The 26,558-nt window shown below is 39.5% G+C and overlaps 1 protein-coding gene across 1 annotated transcript in view; it reads right to left on the bottom strand.

The window, feature by feature from the left end:
* The window catches only part of SHANK1 (SH3 and multiple ankyrin repeat domains 1), a 3,668,399-nt gene that overhangs the window by 2,532,042 nt on the left and 1,109,799 nt on the right, over positions 1 to 26,558 (bottom strand). The window contains exon 5 of the mRNA XM_044059396.1: positions 21,074 to 21,225. Coding sequence (XP_043915331.1) covers positions 21,074 to 21,225 — 152 coding nt within the window. The remainder of the gene's footprint in view (positions 1 to 21,073; positions 21,226 to 26,558) is intronic.

Consider the following 26,558-nt stretch of genomic DNA (forward strand, 5'->3'; position numbering starts at 1 on the left):
AGAATTTTATTTCTTTGACACTATGAACGACCTTGAATAAAACCTTTCCCCACCTGGAAGGAGGAATTGGATCTATCACTTCTTGAGACAGCATGTGATGAAGATCTTTTGAAAACAAGAGTCTGACCTTGAGGATGAGGAATGAGGCCCTGGAAAGGAAGAATTTCCTCCCACTTTCATCTGTAAATTTGATGAAAATTTTTCAGAACCCACTTGTCTGAAACTATCTGATGCCAAAGATAAAAATGGAGATTCAGACTTTCTGAAAGGAAAAAGGGCCATGGTGGGAGGGGTTCACAAAGTCTCTTGAATAGTCATTCAGACTTGTTGGACTGTCCTTGGTTTTAGGAGGTTTGAGACTTCATTTTAGAACCTCTTTTTCATTTCTTCCTAAACGTTATGTTTACCTGTACTTTAGTGAGAATGTTTATTTCATATATATTTTTTTTTTTTTTAGAAAATTGGATGAGGAGATAAAAAGTCCCTTGGAGGGCTAAAAATCTTAGACATTCCCTTGGATCAGCTTTTCCCTTTTACCTCTTTTCTGATCACCTCTGCGGCCTAAGTCACTATCTAAGGGAGAGATGGAACTCTTATTTTAAACCTCATCTGGGAGGTTCTGAGAATGCAGCCATGCAAACCTCCTCAAAACAGTATTAGTGGCCGTAGCCCTTGAAGAAGTATCAACAGTCATATATACACTGTAAACAATGAGCAGTGACTTGTGCAGTACAAGTAAAGTTATCTGAAGCAGATTTCTTCTCATAAGAAAAAGCTGCAAATATAACATTCCTCATGTTTTCACAATTTGTCAGAACAAACTGTAACATCTGAGCCTGACAACTCAAAATTCTGAAAATCAAACTTGCAGAAGTATACACCCCCCCCCCCCCAAACAGCTATCAATAGTTTTCCAGTCCCTATCTGAAAGAGCAGGATTGGAATCAACTAAGTGATTAGCAGCAGAGGAGTCACCTAAAGTTATAGCTACTAGGTCAGGTTTGGGAAATGTGTATGAACATTTAAAAGACTGAGGAACGTTATACATCCTATCTGCCTTTTTACGAACAGCTGGCTGACCATCAGGAACATTGCAGGCAGTAACACACACATCCTCTAAAGCAGACAAAACAGAAGGAATGGGTGTTGGTTCTAGAAATTGTGTGGCATCTCATAGTATTTTCTGAGGGACTGAGAAACCTTTGTGTTCTCCCTCTGGAAACAATAGTACATTTTTGCCATAGTCACAGAGGAAGAGAACACCCCACAGGGAGAATCAAAAACAAAGCTCTCTTCTGATCTGAGTCAGAAATCTGTAGGAAAGAATGTATCTGTCCCTGCATCTTCATGTTCAGAGTCTGAATCTTAAATCTCTTCAAGAAAAGAGTAATCCCTCTTTCTTTAACCAGAAATTATTTTACAAAAAGGATCAATAGCCTAAATTAAACCCTGAGCTAGAGCCAGTAAACTACTCCTATCAAAAGAAAATTGAGAAAGAGTAGGTAAATGCTTGGTTTTTTGTTTCTTTTTGCTAGGAAAAATGGAGCCAACAATGTTATTAATGGCAGGAGGAGCTTCCCAAAGGATGAGCACAGCATTTTTGTGCAACAGGGAAACTTCCCTTATCCCCGTTCCAGGATCAACAAGAGTGTCTCTCCCCTGCCAGTTGAGGGGGTACCCACAACAACAGAGAACATGGCTAATCCCCTTAGTGGCAGTAGGTCTTGCACCAGAGGGATTCTGGGAAAAATATGAGTGATCTGAGGTACAACAAATGGCCACAGCAGAGTAACCCACCTGCGGCTGTGCCAAATTGCTTGTCTGCTGTGTTGGCAATAGCTGTTTGCATATTTTTTTTCTTTTTGTGATTGAAAGAAGGACTGACCATGGTACCAATAGTTGGTTCCAAAGCCATGACAAAAATGGTGTCTTTTACCTGGGGAAGACTTAATAATTGTTGGAAAACACTACCTGTCCACAAAAATACTTTTTTGACAGAGAAATATGATAAAAAACACTTTAAGACACTATGCCAGTCCCTGAAAGTATACTAAACAGAATCTTTCCACAGAAGAAAAAAGTTTTCCATAACTTTACTCTGATTTTAAACTGACAGAAAAAATTATTTCTCCATTTAAATGTACTGTTACTGTCTCATGCCAGTCCATTACAACACAGTACTTCTAATTTTGAAATAAATAAAACAAACAATATTAAGAAAATGGAAGTCTTTTCCACCAAAGTGAACTTATCTGCCACATAAAGGAAGGCACAGGCCCACTTTCAGTAGTATTCAATGCCTGTGAAGCTGAGAAGGGCTTAGCACCCAACTTGTCTTTCAGTTAGCTCAGCTTGACAGTCTGGGCACATGGAAGATGCCCTGAAGCTTTGGAAGCTGGCTAGCTGTTATATGCTTGGAGGATATAATCCATATAACTAAGGCTACAGGAGCAGTGATAAATATGATGAACATTTTGCGGTATTGAGCATGAATAAGAAAAAAGTGGTAAGGCAGAAAAAGTGGGAAGAGTGGTGTGAAGTCAGTAGTAAAAATGAATAAGATAAAATAAGGTTATTTAAATGAGCAGACCGGAGGGTTGAAAAGGGAGACATGAGTTTTTAGATTAGAAGGGAAGAGACTGCACTATTGCAAAGGAAAGGAGGGGTGAATTTTTACTGGGCAGTTGAAGAGTGACTGAGTAAAAAGACAGTGTCATAAGTGCTATGATGGAGGCTGTATTAGAGTAAACACAGAGTAAGTGAATGATTGAGGAGGGAAGAGAATATAAATACTATTGCGATGGATTTTATGGTGTGGGTGAATGTGTGGAAATTGTATTGATAACGTACCTTTACGCAGGTTTGTGATATCATTAAAAAGTGGGAGGGCAGCAGTTGGATTAAATGAGTGGATTGGTGGGGCTAGGGAATTGGGGATGGAGGAAAGTGAAGCAGGTCTCACCATCCACATTAATAGGAAACAATCAGTTTGGGCCTTCTCAATCCTAGTGATTCTGCAAATACAACTCAACAAAGATAAACTAATGACCTGAAGCAGACTGTTGCTGTGGCTGTTAAAAGGCAGAAGCTAATGGTAAATGTACATCACTGTAAACTAGTAATAAAGTAAGCTCTTCAGAGTAGGAGCTCAAGACAGGGCAAAACGTCACTGTTCAGAAGATAACTCCACCCTGGCTTATGACTCTAGCAAGCTGGACCAGCCATGATACTTGACATAATATTCTGTCAGCTATCCACATGAGTATCATTTATTTTTATTTTATTTTACATTTGTTGACTGGGATAGTCTTACTATCCCAGTAGTTGCGTGATTTTCCTCTGGGTGCTCCAGTTTCCTCCCACATCCCAAAAGACATGCAGTAGGTGGACTGGACACTCTAAATTGGCCCTAGGTGTGAGTGTGTGCATGTGTGTGCCATCTGTGGAAGGTTGGCGCCGGGCTGGCAACTCGACACTGTAAAACTCCACTGCCAATCATGAGCGGACAGATGATCCGCTGTGGCGACCCCTAACCGGGAAAAGCTGAAAGAAGAAGAAGAAGACTGGGATAGTCTAACTAGATTTATGTCCATTTTCAGTAGAGTCCCGGGGAGATAAGCCCCAAGAGATTACTAGACTACTAACATACAGGTACTAGTTGTTATACAGTTAAATACTACAAATTTTAAACAGTTCAGGAATCTTCACAGTTTATACAGAAAACATGTTACAAGCATTAGATAAGATATTTTAGACTTTATGTACAAGACTTCATTAGTAACTAGAACGTAATTGTTAAACAAATGCATACTTCAATTTTCAACAGTTCAGCAATGCTCACAGTTTAAACAATACTTGTTGCCTGCCTTAGGTAGGATGCTTTAGAATTATATGCAGAAGAATTTAACTAGGTATTTTAAATTATCTCTATTAGGATAAGATATGTTTTTGCCAAGGATAGGCCTTGATCTAAAAAGACACAGATAGAGCAGGAATTAGGTCTTAAGAGAGCGTATTTGGGATATAGAATGAGATTAGTCTGGATTTGTACAGGGACATAACCAATGGGTTTTAAGATAGAGTTTCAGATTGTGTTTAATAAGTGTAAAAGAAGACAGTGATGTAAGTTCATGGGGGAGTTGTTTCTAATACTTTCCAACTGCATTTGAGAACAGAGCATCTCCTGCCATGTTATTAGATTTACATGTTGATACAAGTAGTTTATTAGATGAGCGTAAAGTTGAAAGGTTCTTATATTGGGTAATGAGACTAGCAAGTATTGGGGTATTGGTAGGTTGGAAAAGGGTTTTATGTGCAATGGTGAGTTGTTTAAAGTGAATCTGATTCAGAAGCTCTAACCAGCCTAATTGTTTCAGATTATGGCAGTGATGGGGCCTAAAGTAGGAAGCAGTAGCAAATCTGGCAATGCTATTGTAAGCGTTGGCTAGCTTGTTAAGGTTATTTTTTGATAAGTTAGTATATATGGAAGAAGCATAAAGAAGTGTGGAGATAAGGTGGGAATAGGCAATAGTGGTTCTGGCTAGTGGGGAGAGAAAGGGTTTTTTCCTATAGAGGGAGCCTAGTTTCCTGTTGACAGTTTTTATGGTATTGTAGATATGGGTTTCAAAGTTCAGGTTGTTATCAATGGTTACTCCTAGAAGTTTAGTTATTGGATCGGGAGATATGAGTGTACCATTATTGGATAAGACTGAAAACTTCATTGGGACTGATTTATGGGTAGGAGTGAAGAGAAGGAGTTTGTTTTTTTTTGGGGGGGGGGGTTCAAGAGGAGGCAGCATTGTAGAAACCAATTTTCTGTTTTATTGAACACTGTCTGAGTTAGAGTCTATAGTTGGGATTGAGATTTAGCTGAGAGGATTATTGTTGAATCATCTGCGTATTGTACACAGTTAGTTAAAGGAATAGCTAGGTTGTGGTCATTGATAAATATTGAGAAAAGGAGGGGGCCCAATATAGAGCCCTTTGGAACACATAGGGTAAAGGGGAGATGGGATGAGAGGTTGTTGTCCCATAGCACTGCCTGCTGTCTATTATCATGGTAGGACTGGAACCATTTTATAGTCTTTGGGTCCAGAGAGAAGGATTTTAGAATATTGAGAAATAAGTGGTGGTTGACCATGTTGAATGCTTTTGAAAGGTCGATGAAAATTGCTGAAGAGAGAAGATTGTTATTGCGTTCTTTATTGATGCTGTCAGTGAAGGATAGGAGTGCAGTTGTTGTACTGTGGAAAAGCCTGAAGCCATATTGAGATTTGGCCAGTAAAATGCTCTGGAGTAGGTGGTCTAGTAACTGTCTGTGGATGCACTTTTCCATTATTTTAGCTAATGGGGAAAGTAGAGCTATGGGACAATAGAATATTCTCTGGAGTTTCCACCCTTGTGAAGGGGGATAATGTAGGAGATTTTCCAGATGGTGGGAATAGTGCTTTCTTGTATGGTTCTATTTATCAGCAATGATACAGGATAAGCTATGACTTTGGCTGCCTTTTGCAGGTATTCAGCAGGTAGCTGGTCAGTTGAGGGGGTAGTAGGTTTTAGTTTACTTAAGAGGTTGCAGCTGAGGGAAGTTGGGACAGGTTGCAGGTTTAGAGTTGGGAGAGAGTTAGTAGTATTGGTTATGCTAGCCCAGAACTTTTGTGGATTATTTTGGTTGGTCTGTTGGAGGTGGAAGTAAAACTTTTTTTTTTTTATCTTCGAGTATAGCTTTCTTAGTCTCATTTCTTTTTTGCCTGAATTGTTGTCGGTCTACGGGGTTTTTAGTTGTTCTCCATAGTGCCAAAACTTTATTTCTCTGTTGAATTTTCTGCCTGGTTTTCTTTGTAAGCCATGGGGCAGGTTTAGATTTAATTTTGATGGAACGCTTTGGTGCATGGTGGTTAAGTATTGTTAAGAATTTTGAGTTAAAGTAGTTTGTTGCTTTGTCAAATGGGAGGTATTTTATAGGTGACCAATCACGTTCATTTAGTTCAGCTTGGAAGTTATTGGGGTTAAAGTTCCTGTTGCTTCTTATTGTTTTATATATATGGTTGGGTTGTGTGAGTGCGACCTTTGCCTGATTATGTAAGTGAGAGAATGGTAACTTACATCGTCAGGGAGGGTCCCTACATTATAGACCAGTTGGTAATTATTTATTAGAATCTAGTCTAGGATGGATTCTTTATTATTGGGTTTATTAATTCTGGTTGGGGAGTTAATTGTTTGTGAGAAGCCATTAAGGTTAATATGGGAGGTTGGTGATTCAGTACAGCTGTCCTTCCAGTCTATATTAAAGTCTCCAAGAATTATTGTCTCTTGGGGAATTTTTGTGGAGAGTTCAGCAAGGATACCTTCCAGAGTGGTGATGTTGTTACCAGGGGGCAAGCAGATACATATTATATTTAGGGATTTGCTGAGATTAAGTTGAAGTTTGGTGCTAATGATTTCTACATTGTTTTCAGAAGAGGAACCAAGATCTAGTATAGATATTTGTAGCCGTTCTTTATAGAGGATACCAATACCCCCTCCTTTTTTTACTTTGCAGTCTTGTCTTAAGATGTTGTACCCAGATGGAATAATTTCAATATCTTGTGTAGTGAGTTTTAGCCATGTTTCTGTTAAACAAAGTATATCAAAGGAATGAACATCCAGGAGAGCATGGAGGTGTGCAATTTTATTATTTATGCTGCGAATATTGAAGTGAGCTATATAGAGTGAGTTGGGAGACTTAAATGGGATATTTGGGGTAGCGGGAACATGAATTTGTGGTCCTGTGCTTGTTTTTTGTCCAGTTCCTGGGTTAGGATGAATGTCCCCATCTAGTAAGGAGAGGTGTAATAGTTTGTTTAAGGGATTGTGGAGGATAAAGTAATGGTGAAGAGGTTTTTTTAGGTTTTAGATAGTTGCATTTGATATGGGTCAGTCTGTGATATTTAGCAGGTAAATAGCTAGGTAAAGATGTTATATTTATGTGTTTTAGGGAGTTAATTAGAGGTATAGTATTGTTTGTGCAATAGGGAAGTTCAGCTGTAAATATTTTGACTGTTCATATGAGGTTCATAGGTGCATAGGTTGATACTAGGCTATCTGCCCAAGGGCATTTATAAGCCTAGCCAGAGTGTGTTTGGCTTTCGCCACCGTTTTAGATTAGTTGACTGCGCCTCTGTATAGTAGGTCACAGAAGATAACCCTTTTAAGGTTAGTTTACCGTGCCTCTGCCTAGTAGGGACAAAGAAGAGATCCCAGGGGTAAACCTATGATCTCCAATCCACTCGTCAAGATTTCTCTTGAAGAGGGTCATTGAGGGGCTCTGCCTAACATGGATTGGGATTTTGTTCCAGAGTGAGGGGAGCCTCTGGGATATGAATCTGTCCCTCCAGCATGTCCTATTTATTTCTGTGCTGAGGTTTAAGTCCCTGGAGTGTGTAGCTCTAAGGGATTTGGATTTCCTGAGGTGGAGCATGTCCATTAATTCTGGTTTGGACATGGCTTTATATGTCAGGCACAGATCGCCTCTGAGTAGACAGTAAGCAACTGAGTAGAGCTGGAGTTTCTTTAGCCTAACTTCGTAGGGCATCTGTTTGAGTCCATTGATCCTCTTGGTGAGGTACTTTTGGGGTCTTTCCAGTTGCTGCAGCTGTCGGGTAAGTTACATCCCAAATGGGGCATTGTATTCAATTATGGGCCTGATGAGTGATGAGTAGAGGGGCACAATGACCTCTCTTGATCTAGATGTGAACTCTTTCTTGATAAGGTGGGCTATATAGAAGGTCTTTCTAACCACTTTGGCAACGTGATTGTCAAAGGAGAGATTGCTATCTCCTTGGGTCCCCAAATCCCTAATTACTTCTTCCATACTTAATGGATTACCACCTATGTGGTAATTTGTGGGCACTTTGTTTTTCCCAAAGGGGATGACTATGCACTTTTTGGCATTTAGCTTTAGGCCATGGCTCTGGCACCAGTTATCCATCTCTGTGAGACCCTTTTGGAGGATGCTTGTGTCAGTCAGCGAGTTGATTATGGCACCCAGTTTGCAGTCATCTGCAAACTTGGTCAGCCATAGTCCTCCTGTGTTAGCCTGTACCTCAGGAAAATATATACCGAACAAGAGAGGTCCCAGGACTGAGCCTTGTGGGACGCCACTTCTAACTGGTTTAGAGTCTGACATGGCACCTGCAATTCTGACCATGTGGGTTCTATTCCTGAGCCAGTTTGCAACCCATCTTGTGACATAGGGGTTGATATTTAAGCTGGTGAACTTATTTATGATGCCCGAGTGGGGTATTGTGTCGAAGGCTTTTGCGAGGTCCACGTAGGCTGTGTGGACTACCTTCCCTTCATCTATGGCCATGGTGACTGTTTCAAAGAAGTCGACCAGGTTCAAGAGGCAAAATCTGCCCTTAACAAAGCCAAATTTGGAAGGATCTAGTGTTTGGAGGTTGCCAATGTCTTTGTTTATGAGTTCCATGATGATACACTCCATAGCTTTGCAGACCAGGCTAGTCAGGCTTATAGGGCGAAAGTTTCTGGGGTCCATTGTGGCACCACCTTTGTGGAGTGGGACCACTGTTGCTGTACGCCATTCCTTGGGTACATATCCTGTAGTAAGGTTGTGATTGAACAGTGACTTTATGTGAGTGATCAGTTCTTGGAGCTCGTGTAAGATGCAGCCCGGGACACCGTCCGGTCCCATTGATGCTGTGTTTTTTGCTTTGGAGAGGGCAGCCCTCACCTGTGCATCTGTAATGTCAGGGAAGCTGCACTCTGTTGGGATAGACATTTGCTCTTTTGGGGGGAAGGGGGAGAGAAGTTTGCACTGAACCAGTCTGCCAGGATGTTGGCAATGTCTGTGGGTTCAGTGTATTTTTTGTCATTTTGCACTAACTCAGAGCATATCTGGGAGTTGCCACCCAGGTTCCTGACATAACTAAAGAAGGCCTTGTGATTATCTTTAGCATCTTGTGCAATTTTTCTTTCGAAGCTGGCCTTAGATAATTTTATGAGGGATCGTAGTTTCTTGCTAGTACTGATCAGAGATGCCTTCCCTTTTTGGGATTTTGCTCTATCATGTAGTAGCTTCCTCCTTCTGTTGTATAGCTTATTTATGGCTGGGGTCCACCAGACAGGTCTCCTGCCTTTGGAGGAGTGAGTCTTGGTTTTATTTGGGATAGCACGATCCATGCATTCCTGTAGGTGTCCATAGAATGCTTTTGTAAAGGATTCTGCGGTTTGGGCCGTATTTTCCACTGGCCCGGGGGCTTTGAAACATTCCACCTCGGTTTTGAGAACTGCAAAGTTTGCTTTTGAGAAGTTCTTCACTGTGCTTTCCTTGGCTGGGGGTGGGGATGGGATATGGATGTCCAGTGAGATTAATTTATGGTCAGATCTTACCAATGAGGGGTATACCTCTGGTATGGAAGATAGATTCCCCATGTTGGTGATGATCAGGTCCAATATGTTTTCACCTCTTGTGGGAGTGGTGACCAGTTGTTCCATAGCATTTGAGTTTATAAATTCTAGGAACCATTGGGCGAGGGTGTTGGGGCTTGAGTAGTGCTCCCAGTCTATGTTTGGGTAGTTGAAGTTACCCAATATGATGGTGTTTGGAGAGACCTTCATATTCTCCAGTGTTCTCAGGAAAGCTGAGTGGGGTTCCTGAGTTTGGAAGGGTGGTCTGTAGCAGGCTACAAACTGAAAGGCAGTTTTGCCCACTGTTAGTTGCACATGGATGGTCTCCAATGCTTTGTGCAGTGCCACTAACCTGGAGGTGTGGGTATCTTTGATGAATATGGATACTCCCCCTCCTTTTGTGGTTCGGTCTGAGTTTTGGGGCCGAAAAGCATGGCATGAGGTATAACCTGGTAGTGCTGGGGTGCTCTCGGGAGCTTTGAACCAGGTTTCTGTTACTGCACAGATATCAATATTCTCCATACTGAGGAGGGCCTCGAATGCATGCATCTTGAGGTTTAGACTTCTGGTGTTGAGCAGCATTACCCTTAGTTTCTTTTTCCTTGTGTTGTCTATGGAGGTGGGTTTGTCTTTTGAGCCTTGCCTAAAAAAGGCACTACGGGGGTGGCAAGACCCTTAGCCAATATTCGAATGCCCAGGGGTGACAGGTGCAAGCCATCCCTAGCGAAGTAGTGTGGCTTGTTGAGCATATCATCCCAGGCTGACAGACACTGGATCCCTTTTGAATGACACAAATACTTTAGCCAATTCTTAAAATTGATAATTTTGTCTTTATACTGTGGCATCATTCTTGGTGAGGGTAAGATGCTACTCAAGGTCAGGGTCATACCAGCCTGGGCTACATGATCAGAGATCTCCTCTATGTCTCTTTTCATGTAGTCCAGGGAGGTACGTCTCAGGTCATTCACACCAGCATGGACAATGACAGAGTCATATTTGTACTTGCTTTGGAGTGACCTGAGTGCTTGTGTTATGTGGTGGATCCTGGCACCTGGCAGGCAGCTTACAGTGACCTTCTACTTGTTCAGCCTAGTGAGTGGGACGTCAGTGTGTCTGACAATAGAGTCACCTATTACAAGTGTATTAGGTGTGTTGTTTAGCCTTAAGGGCTGTGACTGTGTGGCACACTGACTTTGTGAACTATGTGATATGTGGGTATTATTGTGGGGTAATGGTTGCTTGGATGTCTGCTTTGGAGGTCTTTGCTGCTTGGGCAGATTTTTATTTAGAGCCTCCAAGTATGTTTTTGTGTGTTTATGTGTTTGGTTTGCTGTTGCAATAGGTCTATGTGAGACAAGATTTGTGGTGTGTGTGGTTACCTTCTCCTCCTGATTGACTGCGCCAGTACTGGATTGAGAGAGCTCAGCCTCCAGTTTGGCTATATAGTTGCATCTCTCACATATATTTGAGCTTGTTGGGAGGAGGAGAGGGTGGTCTGTGTACATAAGGCCGCTGTAACATTGCCTCAAGATTCCTAGATTCACCAGCTGGACTGGAGAGTAAACCCGAAACTGACTTTTGGACATGCCAGAATAGTATAAGGAACTACTTTTTGATTAATCATAAAGGACCAATAGGGAGTCAAGTACTTAAAGGGAGTATAAGAGGGTGTAGTGCTTTAGTTTATTAGTGCTTACTTATAAGATTAATTATACAAGCAACTGCAAGACTTTAGAATGAAAATAGAGTGCTTACTTTGAGATTTAGAACAGTTCTAAGGGAAAAAGTGAAGAGCAGACTTTGTGGAGCCGGGAATAGTTTAAACCCATTTAAGCGGCACTGCCCAATGCTGCGCTATGCGCAAAATTGTGCAAAACCACGCAAATGCAGGTTTTAAAGCAGGGAAACTGAAAGAAATAGGAATTGACCCAAAACGGCCAATAAGCTACTAGTTTCAGGGCTGAGACCACTCCTCCAGGGACAGATAGGCTGCTCAAAGCTGCTCACTCTCACTGGTGAACAGAGAAGCTTCCTCCTATCCAAGTAAGGATATGGGCAACACAGGAAACTATATCACAGTCCTGAATTCAGCAAAACCTGAAATCTGGACTAATCTAGTTCAGCAAAGGTGGGAAAAGAGAATATTTTTTTTTCAGGAAACAGCAGAAAAACACACAGAAAACACTGTAAATGCTATAAACAGGCTAGCGCACTTTAGTGTGTAGCCTACAACAGTTATACAATACAAAAACAACTTAAATTGATATAAAACAAGTGCAAAAACTGTAAAAAGCAGAAGGCAAATTCAATTTAAACTTTTTAAAGCACAAATCAGTTAGAAATCTGCTTTTTAGGTGGGAAAAGGCAGTCGGAGCAAAAAAAAAACAGAGAAAAAATACTTAAATCTGGAAAAGTCTCTCTTGGGTCTCTCTGTTGCCTGTATCACTCTGCAGGACACCACAAGGAGCTGTGCGGAGTTGTATACAATAACAATCTTTTTAAATCACAGATTCGCTAAAAAAACTGGCGTTTTAAGCGGAATTAGTTAAGACAGCAAGAAAAGCAGAAAAGTGATACTTAATCACTCTAAAGTCACTCTTTTGTTTCTCTGCTGCTGTAGACTCTGCAGAACACCTGGAAGGCACTTGCTGAGCGGAATACAAGCATACAAACTGTGCAAATGCGGTTTTTATAGCAGGGAAGTGAAAGAGATAGAAATTAGCCCAAAATGGCCAATAAACTATTAACTTCTTGGCTGAAATCACTCCTCCAGGGAAGATAGGCTGCTCAAAGCTCCCCTCTCTCACAGGTGAACAGAGAAACTTCCTTCTATCCAAGTAAGGTAATGGCAACACAGTAACTTGTAACACAGCCCTGGATTTAGCAATAACCCGAAAACTGGACTATACCAGTTCAGAAAGGTGGGAAACAAGTATATAATAAGGTGGGTTGCTGTAGGAGAAAGACAATGATTAGAAGCCTTAGTTGGATTTGGAAAGGTTGTGTTTGCATAGTGACTAATAAGCTTACTGGTGTTCTTTAAAGGGGAGGAGTTATACTAGGGGTAATTAGACAGAGGTGTATGTATAATGTTAACAAGATGACTATTGTGATTGGATTGGAGAGGAAGAGGTTGTGGTGAGGATGTATAAGCTTAGGAGCAGTAGGGTTGGGTGGGAATTGGGGATAGGGTAGGGAAGCAGAGTGAGCCCACAGGGCATCTGTGGGGCTATATTATATTATCAAAATCTGAATTTGTCAGACTGCATCTACATTGGAAATGCAGTTCAGTGAATTTGCTCTTGTGGGGGGCTGCACCCCCACCCCACCCAATTTTATATACCAATTCAGAGATTGCACTACAGTGAGGAAAGGGCAAATTTTCCGATCCTCACTGTACCGAGATTTCATTGTTATCAGTTCACTGAAGTGCATTTCCAATGTAGGTGCAGTTCAGCGAATTCAGTTTTCGGGTATATAATATAGACCCTAATCTGTTACACTACTACTGTCTGGTCTGTCTTTCAGGGCCTCAAACTAAATAGAATGTTGGATCTGATAGACACGAGGAACTGCTACCCAAGATCCCTGGTCTGCCCTAATCCTGTTGCCCAAGGCACCATTTCCACAATTCTGAACACCCCATAATATTGTACCAGGAACAAGGTAATCCATGCAGTAAAGTTATAATAGCTTCCTGCCATGAACTTCAGACCCTTTACAAGCATTGGCAAGAGTATCTTCCCAACAGGCTACCTAACATCCTTGGTCCTGGTTCTGATTCATCTACATCCCTTTAGCATCCTGCCTAGAACTCTGTCCACATGGATGGTCATAACCGCATCCCCATGTTTCTCCCTGTGTACCAAGTAATTCCTTAACAGGTTCTGGGACCACCACTTCTCCCCTCCTGGCAGTTACCTCACAAAATCTTCAAACACCTGTAGTACACTGTACAGGCCACTATCACCACCTTCCCTGTTGTATGGTCCCAGTCACCAGTATTTTCTTTCGCTTGACCTCACCCCCTGTGATTAGGGTGCAGAATCTGTGGAACTGTTTACAGTAAAAAAAAAAACACTTTACCGTCCTGGCACATAGCAAGCAGAAAAAAATGTTGTACTGCAAGGCATGCAACACCAGATTTTTAACCATTCCAAGGACCCTGTCTGACAGTACATACCTGGTGGCTTGGTTAAGTTTGCTACCATAGCTTGGTTATCCAAATTGAGCCTAGTCCTATGGTTGCTTAACTCCATTCTCCAAAGGGTAGGTCAAATAAGGATCAGTCTGAAGAATGTGTTGTCCAGTCTCTTCTTTGCCTCTCAAGTCACTGAAAACCACTTCCCAGTGAAGAAGCCCCCCATCATTCCTGATGACCTTACAGCATCAATGTAGCACTCAACCTTTGTATTGCTGGCCCAATCATCCTGAAAGTATGCAATCCCACCGGAGCATTTCAAGAACTGCAGCCAAACATCAAGAGTGGCCAGCATGTCTTGTGTTACCCTCACCAGTGAAGTTTCCACTTGGCCTCCTTTAGCATGCAAGTTAGCAATCTGCCAAATGTGTGACACAGGGCAATAGCCATACAAAAAAATGTAAAGCATTCACAGTAGATCAATGGCCTCTCCCATCATAGCCATGATACAGCTAGGAAAACTTGTCTGATGTCAGGTACACTGACTGTTCATTGGTTTAAATCACCATCCCCAAAAGTTAAATCATAGTACCCTGGTGAAAAGTACTACCAAACCTGCACATATGTTCAGAAACTTCTCCCCTTGGCTGTGTCAGCCTTGGATGGCCCCATGATTATAAAAATCATTGAGGTAATGTCTTGTTGCACAGTTCTCCATCTGTGATTCCCATAACCAGTGTAAAGCTGTGCTAAACTTTTCAAAGGTTGCACATGCCACTGTGCACCCCACGGGCATGTTATTGTCAAAATAACATTTTCCCCTACTGTCTTGTCCAGGATGTGCCAGCACTCCTGTTTTACTAGTAACAAATAAAAGGCAGACTCATTGCCCAGCTTGGCTAACCACATCAACCACAGTGCCTTCTGGGTGGTAACAGCATTGAGTGACACTTACTGCATGGTTGATTATCCTCAATTGGGAAGAATAAGCGGTGAATCAACACAAATTTCCCCTGCTGCTTCATTGTAACAAGAATGAAGGGAGATCATTTGTACCATGGAAGTGGATGAGTATTAAATGGCCTGGCCAATCAACCAATGTCAGTTCTATTATCTAGCATTTCTTGTACCAAAGCTTCCTAATACCTTGTAGTAGTAAGGTATTTTTACAATTCATGTTCAAAAGTCAGGTGAGCTTTAATTGGAACGTGACATCCAAACCATTATAGCAGCTGCTTGGTCAGCTCCCTTCTAGGGTTACCTCACAGCATATTTCAGAGCAGCTTGACCCCCTTTGTGTTAATTAGGATATCTACTCTACCATATGCACCTGCTCTCTCGCAGACCTCCCTCCCACAGTTCTTTGGGACATGGGATCTCCTCTGAATGAGGATTTACTATATCTTATCCTCTATAGCAAGTAAACGGGTCTTGCTTCACCCCACAGCACAGGGTTGAATGGTTTCTTCTGTAAAGTGAGAAATAGTGATGAAATTGCCATGCTCCTCAGCAACATTTTTTGTGTTGAAAACCCAGCACTTCCTGGGAGGCTACTTCACATTCTATACCCCTGCTGAGGCCAGCTGTGTTTTTTTCATGGTGCTGTGGCACATGTTAATGCATTTCAATTCCCAGTGCAATGTTTTATATACTCCCATGAGTCTGTAGAATTTCTGGTGATACATTATTGGAGGACAAATGTCCAAAATCAGGTACGGATTTTAATTATTGCAATTATAAACTTAGAAAGTTGCTAGAATAACAGGTTTTGCATTAATATCTATTTTCAGAAACATATGAAGTCTGAAACTCAAATGCCATTATTTATTGACTTCAATTCATAGTGGATTTGCCAGAAAAATATACATTTTATGAGGAATACATCAAATATATGTGGCAAAAATCTGGGCAGTTGAGAAGTATATCTTATTTATTTATTTTATTTTACATTTGTAGACTGGGATAGTCCAACTGGATATATGCCCATTTTCAGAGGAGGCCCGGGGAGAAAAGCTCCAGATAACACAGACAGAACATAACAGATATGATTCAAACATATTTACAAAGCCCTCTAGTAGGTAGTTACAATATACACAGTGTGTAATAATATACAAAAACAACAGGTTGCAGCAAGCTATTATGAGCATGAGATGTGTACAATATTAATTTAAATAGGGCATTGAATAAGTAGTGGTTAATCAGGGTTAGTACAGGGACAAAGCCAGTGCTATTCAAAATACTGTATGAGGCTTTTTTTGAAGAGACTTAAAAAAGGTTCGAGGGTAAGGTTAGATGGAAGTGAATTCCAAGTTTTACCAACAATGTTGGCAAACAGGGAGTCGCCGGCTGATTAATGGCTTTGTGGGTTTGGACCAACAGTTTATTGGATGATCTTAGCTGCCTTGAATTACTGTATGGCTTTATGATATTTTTTGAGTGCCGGAGTATTTTCAGGGTGGTACAGAATTTTGTGTGCTACTATAAGCTGATTGCACAGTAGCAGGCTAGGCAGTTCTAGTCACCCAAGTAGACTGAAGTTTTGACAGTGATGTGCCCTATATGTTGAGCCTATGGCAAACCTGGAAATATGGTTGTAACAGTGAGAGAGCTTACTAAGTTCAGTTTTGCTTAAATTGGAGAGTATGGGGGAGGCATATAGAAGGGTAGAGAGTAGGTGTGAGCGGGCGATTGCAGTCCTAGCTAATGGAGTTAGAAAAGGTTTGCTTCTATATAACGAGCCAAGCTTCTTATTAATGTTTTTTCTAGTTTTATTGATATGCAGATCAAAGTTGAGATTATTGTCCACTATTACTCCTAAAAGCTTAGTATGGTCATCTGGACAGATAGAGGCACCGCTGTTGGATGTTATGGAGAAGGAAAATGGGGTGGACCTACTGGTAGGGGTAAAGAGAAGCAGTTTAGTTTTGTTGGGATTTAACAACAGACGGTGACTAGAGAGCCAGTTTTCAACTGCGTTAAATGTGTTTTGTGTTAAGGTTTGCAGGTATAAAGGGGAGGAGGCTGTACAGATCAGGGTAGAAACGTCTGCATATTGAATGCAGGTTGCATCAGGGATGGTAGTATGAAAATTGTTGATGAAGACAGAAAAGAGTACAGGGCCTAGAATAGAGCCCTGAGGGACACCAAGGGTGAGAGGTAGCAGGGTGGACAGTTTGTCCTACCATAATACAGCCTGTCTGCCATTCAGATAGGATAGGAACCACTGAATAGCATGGTTATTTAGGGAGATGGATTTTAGGGAATGGATGAGTAATTTGTGGTTGACCATATCAAAGGCCTTTGACAGGTCTAGAAATAAGGTTGCAGATAGACTGTTATTGTTCCTATTTTGGAATATGGTATTTGTAAAAGAAAGGAGGGCAGAGGTGGTGCTGTGATGTGGCCTAAAGCCATACTGAGAGTTGGCAAGCAGACCGTTCTGAATGAGATAGTCCATAAACTGCTTATGAATGCACTTCTCCATTAATTTGGCTAGTGGTGAGAGAATGGTAGTGGGTCTGTAGTTAGACAGTTCTGTTGAACTTCCACCTTTGTGGAATGGGATAACATGAGATATTTTCCAGACTGAAGGGATAGTTCCATCAGTTAGTGCTCTATTTATTAGGACAGAGATGAGGAATGCTATGGCTTTGACAGCTTTTTGTAGGTGCTCTGCAGGAAGGAGGTCAGCAGAAAGGGTGGTTGGATTTAGTTTTTTGATAAGGGATTGAATAAAAGTGGTACAGACAGGTTGGATGTTAAAGAGGGGATGAGAAGTGGGTGTGTTAATGGCAGAGTTGAGTGGGTGGGAGTAAGTTGATTAGCTAAGGACTGAATAGTTTCAGTGAAAAGTTATTAAAGGCAGTGGCAACAGTTTCTGGGGATTTATGGATGTAGTTTGATGGGGTTGGAGTAGTAGATTGTCCTGGATGAAGAAGTCGGTTAATACCTGCCCAAAACTTTTGGGGATTGTTTGGTGTTTAAATTGGAGGTTCTGGTAGCATTTTTATTTTGTCTAGCAAAATTAGTTTTTTGTATCATTTCTAAGTTGACGATATGTCACTTGGTCGAGGGTGGCTTAAGTCTTGCAGTTCTTCTCTATACTGTATCACAACACTAACCCATATCTGCCTTAACTGAGTAAAAACCACAATGCAGACTGAAAGGCAATAAAACCAATACCCTTTTTTGACACTTTTCTTAATATATTTCTTGCCCACTGCATTACTCCCTCCATTCTTCCCTCCTGTGGCTGGACATCCCCAAATCCTGTTCTCTAATGCTGAAACCCCACCCCACCCAGAAAATATTTTTCCGCCACCCTGTCATTAATCTATTAACTATGCAGTGCCTAACTTCTGGTTGGAATCTTTCATAAGTCAGGATGGGCAAACCAGATACTTCTTCCTGTCCTGGTAAAACACAAGTAATGGCCTCAACTACGCACCTTAGGGTACTCTTCCCCAGGCCCTGCCCTTTCCTGCTAGTCACCTACTACATCAGTTATCCTGCTTTATACTACTGGTTGCTTCCGTTTTTCTTTTCCTTTTTTTTTTTTCTTCTTACTTCCAGTCCTGTGACACTGAGTCAGACAAAATGTTTTCTGATGGAAATTGGTGTTTGTGGTGTCTTCTCATTTTCACTCGTGTTTTACTACACAAATGAGAGGTATTTTAGAATATGTTGCTTATGTATGTCAGTTAACTATTCATCTAGTTTATATCATTTAAACCAAATTAGATTTTTACTGGCAATGTTATTTTCCATCAGATTAATCAGGATTACTGCTTCATTTTTTAATTTGTTTATTCATTTTTTTGGTCTGCTTATTTTAGAAAGAAAAAAATGGAATTTCTGGGAGATATATTTACTTTAGGAAACTCTATCTGCATTTTCTTATTTACAATATGCAAAGTTATTTTTTACATCGTACTAGATATAAAATACGTTTTTCATTTTTTACTTTTTATCTTTTTTGTTAATTTATAGGTGGGCTTGAGTATGGGGGATTATTCCATGTGGCTAGGTTGCTGAGGTTGTGAGTGCCCATGTCTTACCTGAGCAGTATATAAACATGGCTGGTAGCATAAATACAGTAGAGAGACAGGAATTTTAGTAGATCTAATTAAGAGAAAGTATGAAACAAATAAATAATGCTATATCAACAGGATATGCATTTTTTGATGATACACACAGAATATAGATAAAAAATATTTGTTACCAGGCATGCTTTTCTCACACTTTTTATTTGGAGACTTCTTTTAGAATAAACGTACACACACATGCACACACACACACACACACACACATATATATATATATATATATATATATATGTGTGTGTGTCTATAAATATATATATATATATATATATATATATATATATATATATATATATATATATATATAGATATATATATTGCAACTCAAGTGACTGAAAAAATTAACACACTCAATGTACAGCATACTGCCATGCTTGTCTAAAACACAGCATGCTCAACTGAAACACACACATACACACACACACGCATACACATATATATATATCTGCATCTTTCACCGAATCCCAATTTAGTGAGCATATTTGCACGAAAGTGCTGTTCACAGAAGCAGCACTTTTGCATAAGTATGCTTATTACTCTGGTCGTACTACAGTGCGGTAAGGGAAAATTCACTTTTCCCCACTGTAGTGCGACCTCGGAGTGAGAATATTAAAGTAGGGGGGTGTGGGGGGCACAGCCCCCCACATTGGGGGATGCAGGGGGGCTTTCCCCCCTGCATTCAAGTAGGTTTTGTGTTTTTTTTAAACATACTTTAACATAAGCGCTTTTTTAATGAAAGCGCTTTTATTAAAGTGTGTTCAGTGGTAATGGATTCGGGCATTTGAACTTTCATTCAAAAGTCCTAGATCCATATAGATATATATATATATATATATATATATATATATATATATACATATGTGTATGTAGTTCTAACTAAAAGGGTAGAATGGACATTGAAAGAAAAGTTTTTGTGGGTGTAAAAGAACAGAGAATGCATAAATAAGTGAATGATCATTTACTGGAATCACATATGACTGAATTTAGTTTTATATATTGTAGGTAAGCAGGACTGTGCAGGAAAATTAATGTTAGAATGAAAAAGTGGTGTTTGTGAAGATGTGCAAGATTGTGTTATAGCAGTTTGTGTGAATATATACATGGTTCATGGTTAGAGTAAGGGTCAGATAAGGGGATAGTTTTGGTGTTGTGCATGTTCTGCATTGTGTGTATTCTATGTCCTTTTTTTCTTGTATAGTGAAACTGTTAGGAAAAGGGGTTTTAGTAATGTCATGTGTAGGGTTCGCTGTGTCACACCTTAAATCTCCAGTAATGGAGGACCACTGGATATATGCAAATGGCTCCTTAAGGACAAACTAGTGTTTTAGCTAATAGCATCTACATGCCCAAGACATTTTACTTTTTAAGTCTTAATTTTTATTACTTTTGAAGGCATATGTATCCATGGTAACTAATAATTTCGGTAACAAGAGGGCATATACCTGCTCGCTGCAATATCCACATCTTATTTATCCCTCAGTGTTTGCTAAATAAATAAATTATTTATTTCTCAGTTAACAGTAGCCAGGCTTGCAGTTGTGACCTTGTAATTAGATGAGGCAGCCATGGATGCACATTAGTGTTTCTATGCTGGTGCCCACTCTCACCTATAGTGGTAACACAGTTTGGCTTTTTTATGCTGGTGACCACTCCCATCTATAGTGGTAACACAGACTGGCCTTTTTATGCTGATGACCATTTCCATCTATAATGGTAACACAGTCACGCTTTTTTATGCTGGTACCCACTCCCATCTATAGTGGTAACACAGACTGGCCTTTTTATGCTGATGACCATTTCCATCTATAATGGTAACACAGACTGGCCTTTTTATGCTGGTGACCACTCCCATCTATAGTGGTAACACAGACTGGCCTTTTTATGCTGATGACCACTCCCATCTACAGTGGTAACACAGACTGGCCTTTTTATGCTGATGACCACCCCCATCTATAGTGGTAACACAGACAAGCTTTTTTTAATGCCACTATAACCTAATGCAAAGTTACCAGGTATAGGAAACAAAATGTTGTAAAATGAGTACATGACTTAGCTTTATATGGTTCTGTCATTATAGACGTTAAAATCAAAAATACAAACATTTGGGAGCACTTTTGCTCAAGCAGATGAAGTAACCAGCAGTTGCTCAAAAATTTTTTTTTTAAGTACAGATGTGTAAAGAAAATATACCCATCAATTATTTAAGATAATCTCAGAAGAATGTGGTGGACTATATATAATCTGAACTTTTAACACATTACTAAGACATTGAAAGCTTATCTCTCTGATTTTATATAGCACTCCAAGTTAATTATGAAGAAAACTGTGACAGATATACAGCACAGTGTTTTAGAACATTAAGCAAGATGCATGATTATTAACAAGCCACACATTGCTAAAACACAATGACTTTGATACATACCATCAAGGCAAAGTAGTTTTTGGCACAAACCGCCTTATGTAATGCAGTCATTCCATCCCGGGCCCGAAAATCAATATGTGCTCCACCCAAACAAAGAATACGGATTACATCAATAGTGTTTTCCAGCTGTGCTGACAATGTAAGTGGAGTCTCTGTTGAAAAAATATAGTTTTTAATGTTAAATGCTGGGAAATGATCAGACAACATTATATTATAACAGGAAAACATGGTTACTGAAATGTAAGGATTACATGCCTACTCTTTCATATGACCTGAAAGATATTAATGCATCTTCTAAGAACTATCATGATAAATGATAAAACATGAATATTCCAGGAAAAGTCATATGTCTTATGACATAATAGTAAGATTAAGATGCTGTATTCATATATTCATAAAGATTTCACAGCACAGTGAGTCCATGGATGTTAATCATCTTTTTAATAACTACCATCAAAGGACACTTTATGTGACTCCTATAATAATGCATAGGATGTGCAAATTAACAAAAATCTCATCAGACTTATGGCTACTACCTAATCCATGCTTCAAGGAAAAAAATAAATATTTTATGTCAATGCACAAAACTATAATGTGAAACAGACCAAAAATAAAAAAAACAGCAAGTATGCAGAAAAAAGATGGCAAATTCCAAATGGAGAAAAAGGGAGATTAAATTAGCATTCATTCATTTGTTCGTTCTATTGCTGTCCACTTAATCTCATTCAGGGTCAGGTAGGGGCTTTAGTCTTTCCCATCAATGAATGGGTGAAAATATCATGCCATTCCTTTTTTAAATGACTCTGTTACAATAAAAAAAATAAACAAATAAAATACCATCCATTAAGGAAACCATTCAGCATGTTTATTCCAGCCTTCTGACTTTCTTCAGACTGGTTCATATCTAAGCAACCTAAAGTTTTAAATATTAGCTTTCTGGCTCATGCCATGATTAAAAGCAATGACACTATGGCAAGTACCTTAAAGCATTTGGTAAAATCATGCTGTGAGTATGAGAAAGTATGTGTGAAACATATTTATAAATATCTAGGAAAGGTAGAATAAAAAGAAATAATGATATAAAATTGTATATAACAGAACCAAGTACCTCAAAGGCACTCGTATATAAAAACTTGCTTCATGAGTAGAAAAATTATGCATTTTCAAGACATCAAACTAAAAATGATCTGCATCAAACTTTACCATGGTATTTCTGGGCAATCTGGATAATGTATCAGCCAGATAAAGTAGATTACCTTTTTTATAGACCATTTTGAAATTACACTTTTGCAGTTTGAGCATCATTCTTTGTAGTCTTGCCGGAGCTGAAAGCAAAGGCTTTTTTAAAATAGTGACTAGAAGGTGATGGTCAGTTTCTATCTGAATAGCTCAGCCATAAATAAAATCATGGAACTTCGAACATGCGAACACAATTGCCAAAAGTTCCTTCTCAGTTTGAGCATACTGCTTCTCAGTTTGGGTAAGAGTTCCAGATACATAGGCAACAGGTTTGCCCTCTTGAAGAATAACTGCACCAAGACCAAACTTTGAAGCATCACAGGAAAGAACTGCTGGTTTGTAGACATTACAGTATCTTAATGTAGGTGAGTTAGCAATTTTCTGTTCGAGGTTATCAAATGCTCCCTGGTGTTGTTCTAACCATGACTATACAACATTTTTGCATGTCAGCTCTCATAAAGTGGCTGATAACTAAACTCACTAAAGTCAGGGATAAATTTGCCTAAATAGTTAACCATACCAAGAAAATATTGTAAAGCTTGGACACTGTCTGGAGCTGACATCTCAAGAATGACTGCTTATTTAGAAGGATCTGATCATATCCCTGTACTGATAAATAAATGACCTACATAAGTAACTTCTGGTAGTCTGAATTTGCACTTCAGAGGACTGAGCTTTAAATTCACTTCACGGTCTCTGTCCAGAACTTTCCTGAGGTTTCTGTCATGTTCTGCTTCACCATTACCTCCAACTATTAAAGCATCAGCTAGTATTGCACATGGATAGCCTGAAAAAAATTGCTCCATTGCAAGCTGAAAGACTTCACTGGCAGAATTTATTCCAAAAGGCATACTGATGAATCTGTATCTACCAAATGTGGTACTGAATGTAGTCAGTAGTGAAGATTTACGATCATGCATTACTTGCCAAGATGAACTCTGCATCTAAGACAGAAAAAAAGGGGCATTTGGCAGGAGGGCTGCAATCTCCTTGACTATACTCATAGGATGATGAGGTCTCTTTAGTGCCTTGTTTATGTCTCTTGGGACAATGCATATTCTGATTTCATCTGATTTTTTTTTTCTTATGAGCAGCTACCATGGAAGTCTTGGAACTTGCTAGAAAGCTACAAACCTTTCCAATATACCCTATAGGGGCTGCAGATGACACGTGCTTAGGCATGTTTCTGCTTGCTGCATGTTGCATACTGTCTACATTTGCTCTAGAGGCTGTTGAAGCCATGCTCTTATCACTTGTAAGCATACCTGTGTGCTTTTCTGTGAGCTCATGGATTTGACAAATCTCTGTGGCTTTGCTCAATGTTAGAACACTTTCATGAAGCAAATTTTTCTTACTGCAGCACTATTAACACCACACACAAGCCTGTCCTATTAACTTATCTTTTAAGTCACCAAATCTGCACGTTTTAGCCTTGTTTCTCAAGTCAGTGATATAAGCTGCAAAAGTTTCACCTGGCATTTAGTCTCTTGTATAAAATAAGTGCCTCTCTAATGTAACGTTCTTCTGGGGGTTGAACATTTCTCTAAATTTACATTTTAAGCACTCAGGGTCCTCCCTGGTTTCAGCCTGTACCACAATATAATGGTTTTCCCCTTCTCCTGCATATACTTCTGGTGCATACACAAACGGATGCTCTATTTCAATAGCTTTTGACCAGCTAAGTTAAGCAAAATGAATGTCCTTGAACATGCATCTATGTCAGAAAAAACTGCTTGTAAGAAAATATTATATTCCTGCTCAAATACTCTCCAATTCTCTGCTATATTATGATCAAACACAAGTGGACTTGATATGCAAAATGCCTCTGCCATATCAACACACAGCAGTGAAGGTGCTTGAAATTATGTATGAACATACAACCATAAATATATGCCAGTACTTGTAATATGCCCAACAGCGCAACAAACTCTTTGAAATAACTGCAGTTTGCCAAATAAGTCTTTTTAGCACAAGAACACTCTGAAATCACTGTACTTTATGAAACCACTCTTTATCAGTGTAAAAAAATACTTTGAAATTACTGTACTTTGTGAATAAACTGTGCACGGCAGAAACATTTCAGAATAAGAAACACTTTGAGATGAATGCACTTTGCAAATAAACTGTACACAACCCAAGACCTTTTCAAAATGGCTGTACTCTGTGAAATAAATCTGTACAGTGTAAGAAACACTTTGAAATGGAGGCACTCAGAATAGATGCACACACCACAAGAAACTTTTCTTCGAAATGTCTATACTTTCACTGCACTTTGCAATATCACTGTACTTTACACACAGCAACTTCTTTGAAATAACTGCACCATAATAAAGCACGCACTCTTCAAAACTTGGCACACACTGATAATTCTAACAACTCTAGTTATGCTTTGAATGGCTTCGGCCAATGCAAAATAGTAGTCTTTGCCCAGACATGGTCTTTTACTAAAAAACATGCAATCATGTAATTCTTTAAGATTAGTTTGCCCTTTTATTGTACTTGTTATGCCTTTTAATCGCTTATGCCCATTATACTTTTCTTGTGCCCATTTTACTTTAAACATGCTCGTTATTCAAACCAAAGGTAATTCTGAGCCCCATATGAATAGTTTTGCTAGTTTTATCAAATATTGTGGTTTTCAACATTTCAGTTAATTAGTAATGCAGTTTGTGCCTTTTGTTTGCTAAATAACATGTTTTGTTCTACTCGTTTCATTAATAATGTGTTTTGTGCCTTATATATGCGCCGTTTCATTTTCTTGGCAAATTAATCATCTGCGCAGTTTTGTTTACCTTTAGCTTGTTTATGGCCCTTTTTCATTTGTCTGAGCTCCGTTTCATTCAACCTGCTTAGTCTGCCTTCACCTTCACCTCTGCACCTCACGGCTTGTAGAAGTAGTTCTTCTAATCCCGTTTCTCACACCATGTCACTCATCTGGTCAGGATAAAACAGATGAACATTCATGGGTTCTGTTCAAACAGCTTTATTACAGACAAACACATCAGAAATTAGGCTTTGTAACTTAAATGTAAATAAATGTATAAACAGACTGCCACACTCAAAACTCTGGCTAGTCTCTCAAAATGGCACTGCTGCCTGAATGTGCTCAATATTTATATGCACCTGCTATATCTGGGAATGCTTCTAAAGGTACATACAAATACTCTGATCTACAGTAACTAAAGGATCATTATCTATCATCACAAAGTTCTTAGTCTTTCTTAATATATTAGAGGAATCTAATATAAAGGATGGAATGTTTTTTATATAGATGTTTTAATTTATGTTCTACAAGCATGGTTAATGGCATCTTTGTGAAGCATTATCCCATATAAAATCTTAATAAAGGGAATACTTCAATTATTTTACATTTTTGGTATCCCAACAATGATTTTTTGTTTTGGATCAAGGTCTTGATGCAGAAAAAGAATTTGACAGAGTAAGCTTGGAGTTTATGAGCAGGGCAACTGAAGCATTTACATTCCCTAATAAAATTATAAGGTTGATTAGGATTGTATATGAGGGATTGGAGGTGAAAATTAAGTTGATGGGTTCCTCTCTGATAATTTCTATTTTAGCAAAGCAACCAGGCAATAGTATCCTCTTTCGCCTTTGGTATTTGCATTATACTAGCATCACTGGCAAAGAAAATAAGGGACCCAGAAATCCAAGGATGTAATTGGTATGCTAGTCAAGAAAACTGGCTCTATTTGTCAATGATATTTTATACCTGATAAAATGAGAAAATGGAATTTCAGTGCTGTGGAACATTTTGAGACAGTTTCATATCTTTTCAGGATACAAAATTAATGTCTGTTCAGCTCTATCCCAGCTCTGTTCCAGTCTAGTGTCACTAGCTCATTCTGCCTAATACAGAGAGAACATTTGTGAAGGGCAAGCCACTTAGGTCCTTAATTCTGAATTATCTTCTGTTTCTCCTTTCTCCCTTTCCACTTTCCAAAACACAAAAACATTCTAAGCTTGTTTCCTGCCTTTTCTGTAACTAGTTTAGTCCAGATACAGATTTGCTGTAACCGGGACTGTTTGTAAGCTTCTGAGCCCACAAAGCCTTTCTGTGTTGGAGGGAAGCCTTCTAGCCTATCAGAGGGAGTGGTAAGCACTAGGTAGCCTATCTACCACAAGCGTGGTTTCTGACCCAGAAATTGTAGTTTATTGGCCATTTGGCAGTTTTTCCATCTCTTTCAACTTTCTGGTTTAAAAGCCCTGTTTGCGCTTGTCTCCCACC

Source organism: Protopterus annectens, chromosome 17.part0, assembly GCF_019279795.1.
Source record: "Protopterus annectens isolate FY-2018-M chromosome 17.part0, PAN1.0, whole genome shotgun sequence".
In the NCBI taxonomy this organism is placed as follows: Eukaryota; Metazoa; Chordata; order Ceratodontiformes; family Protopteridae; genus Protopterus; species Protopterus annectens.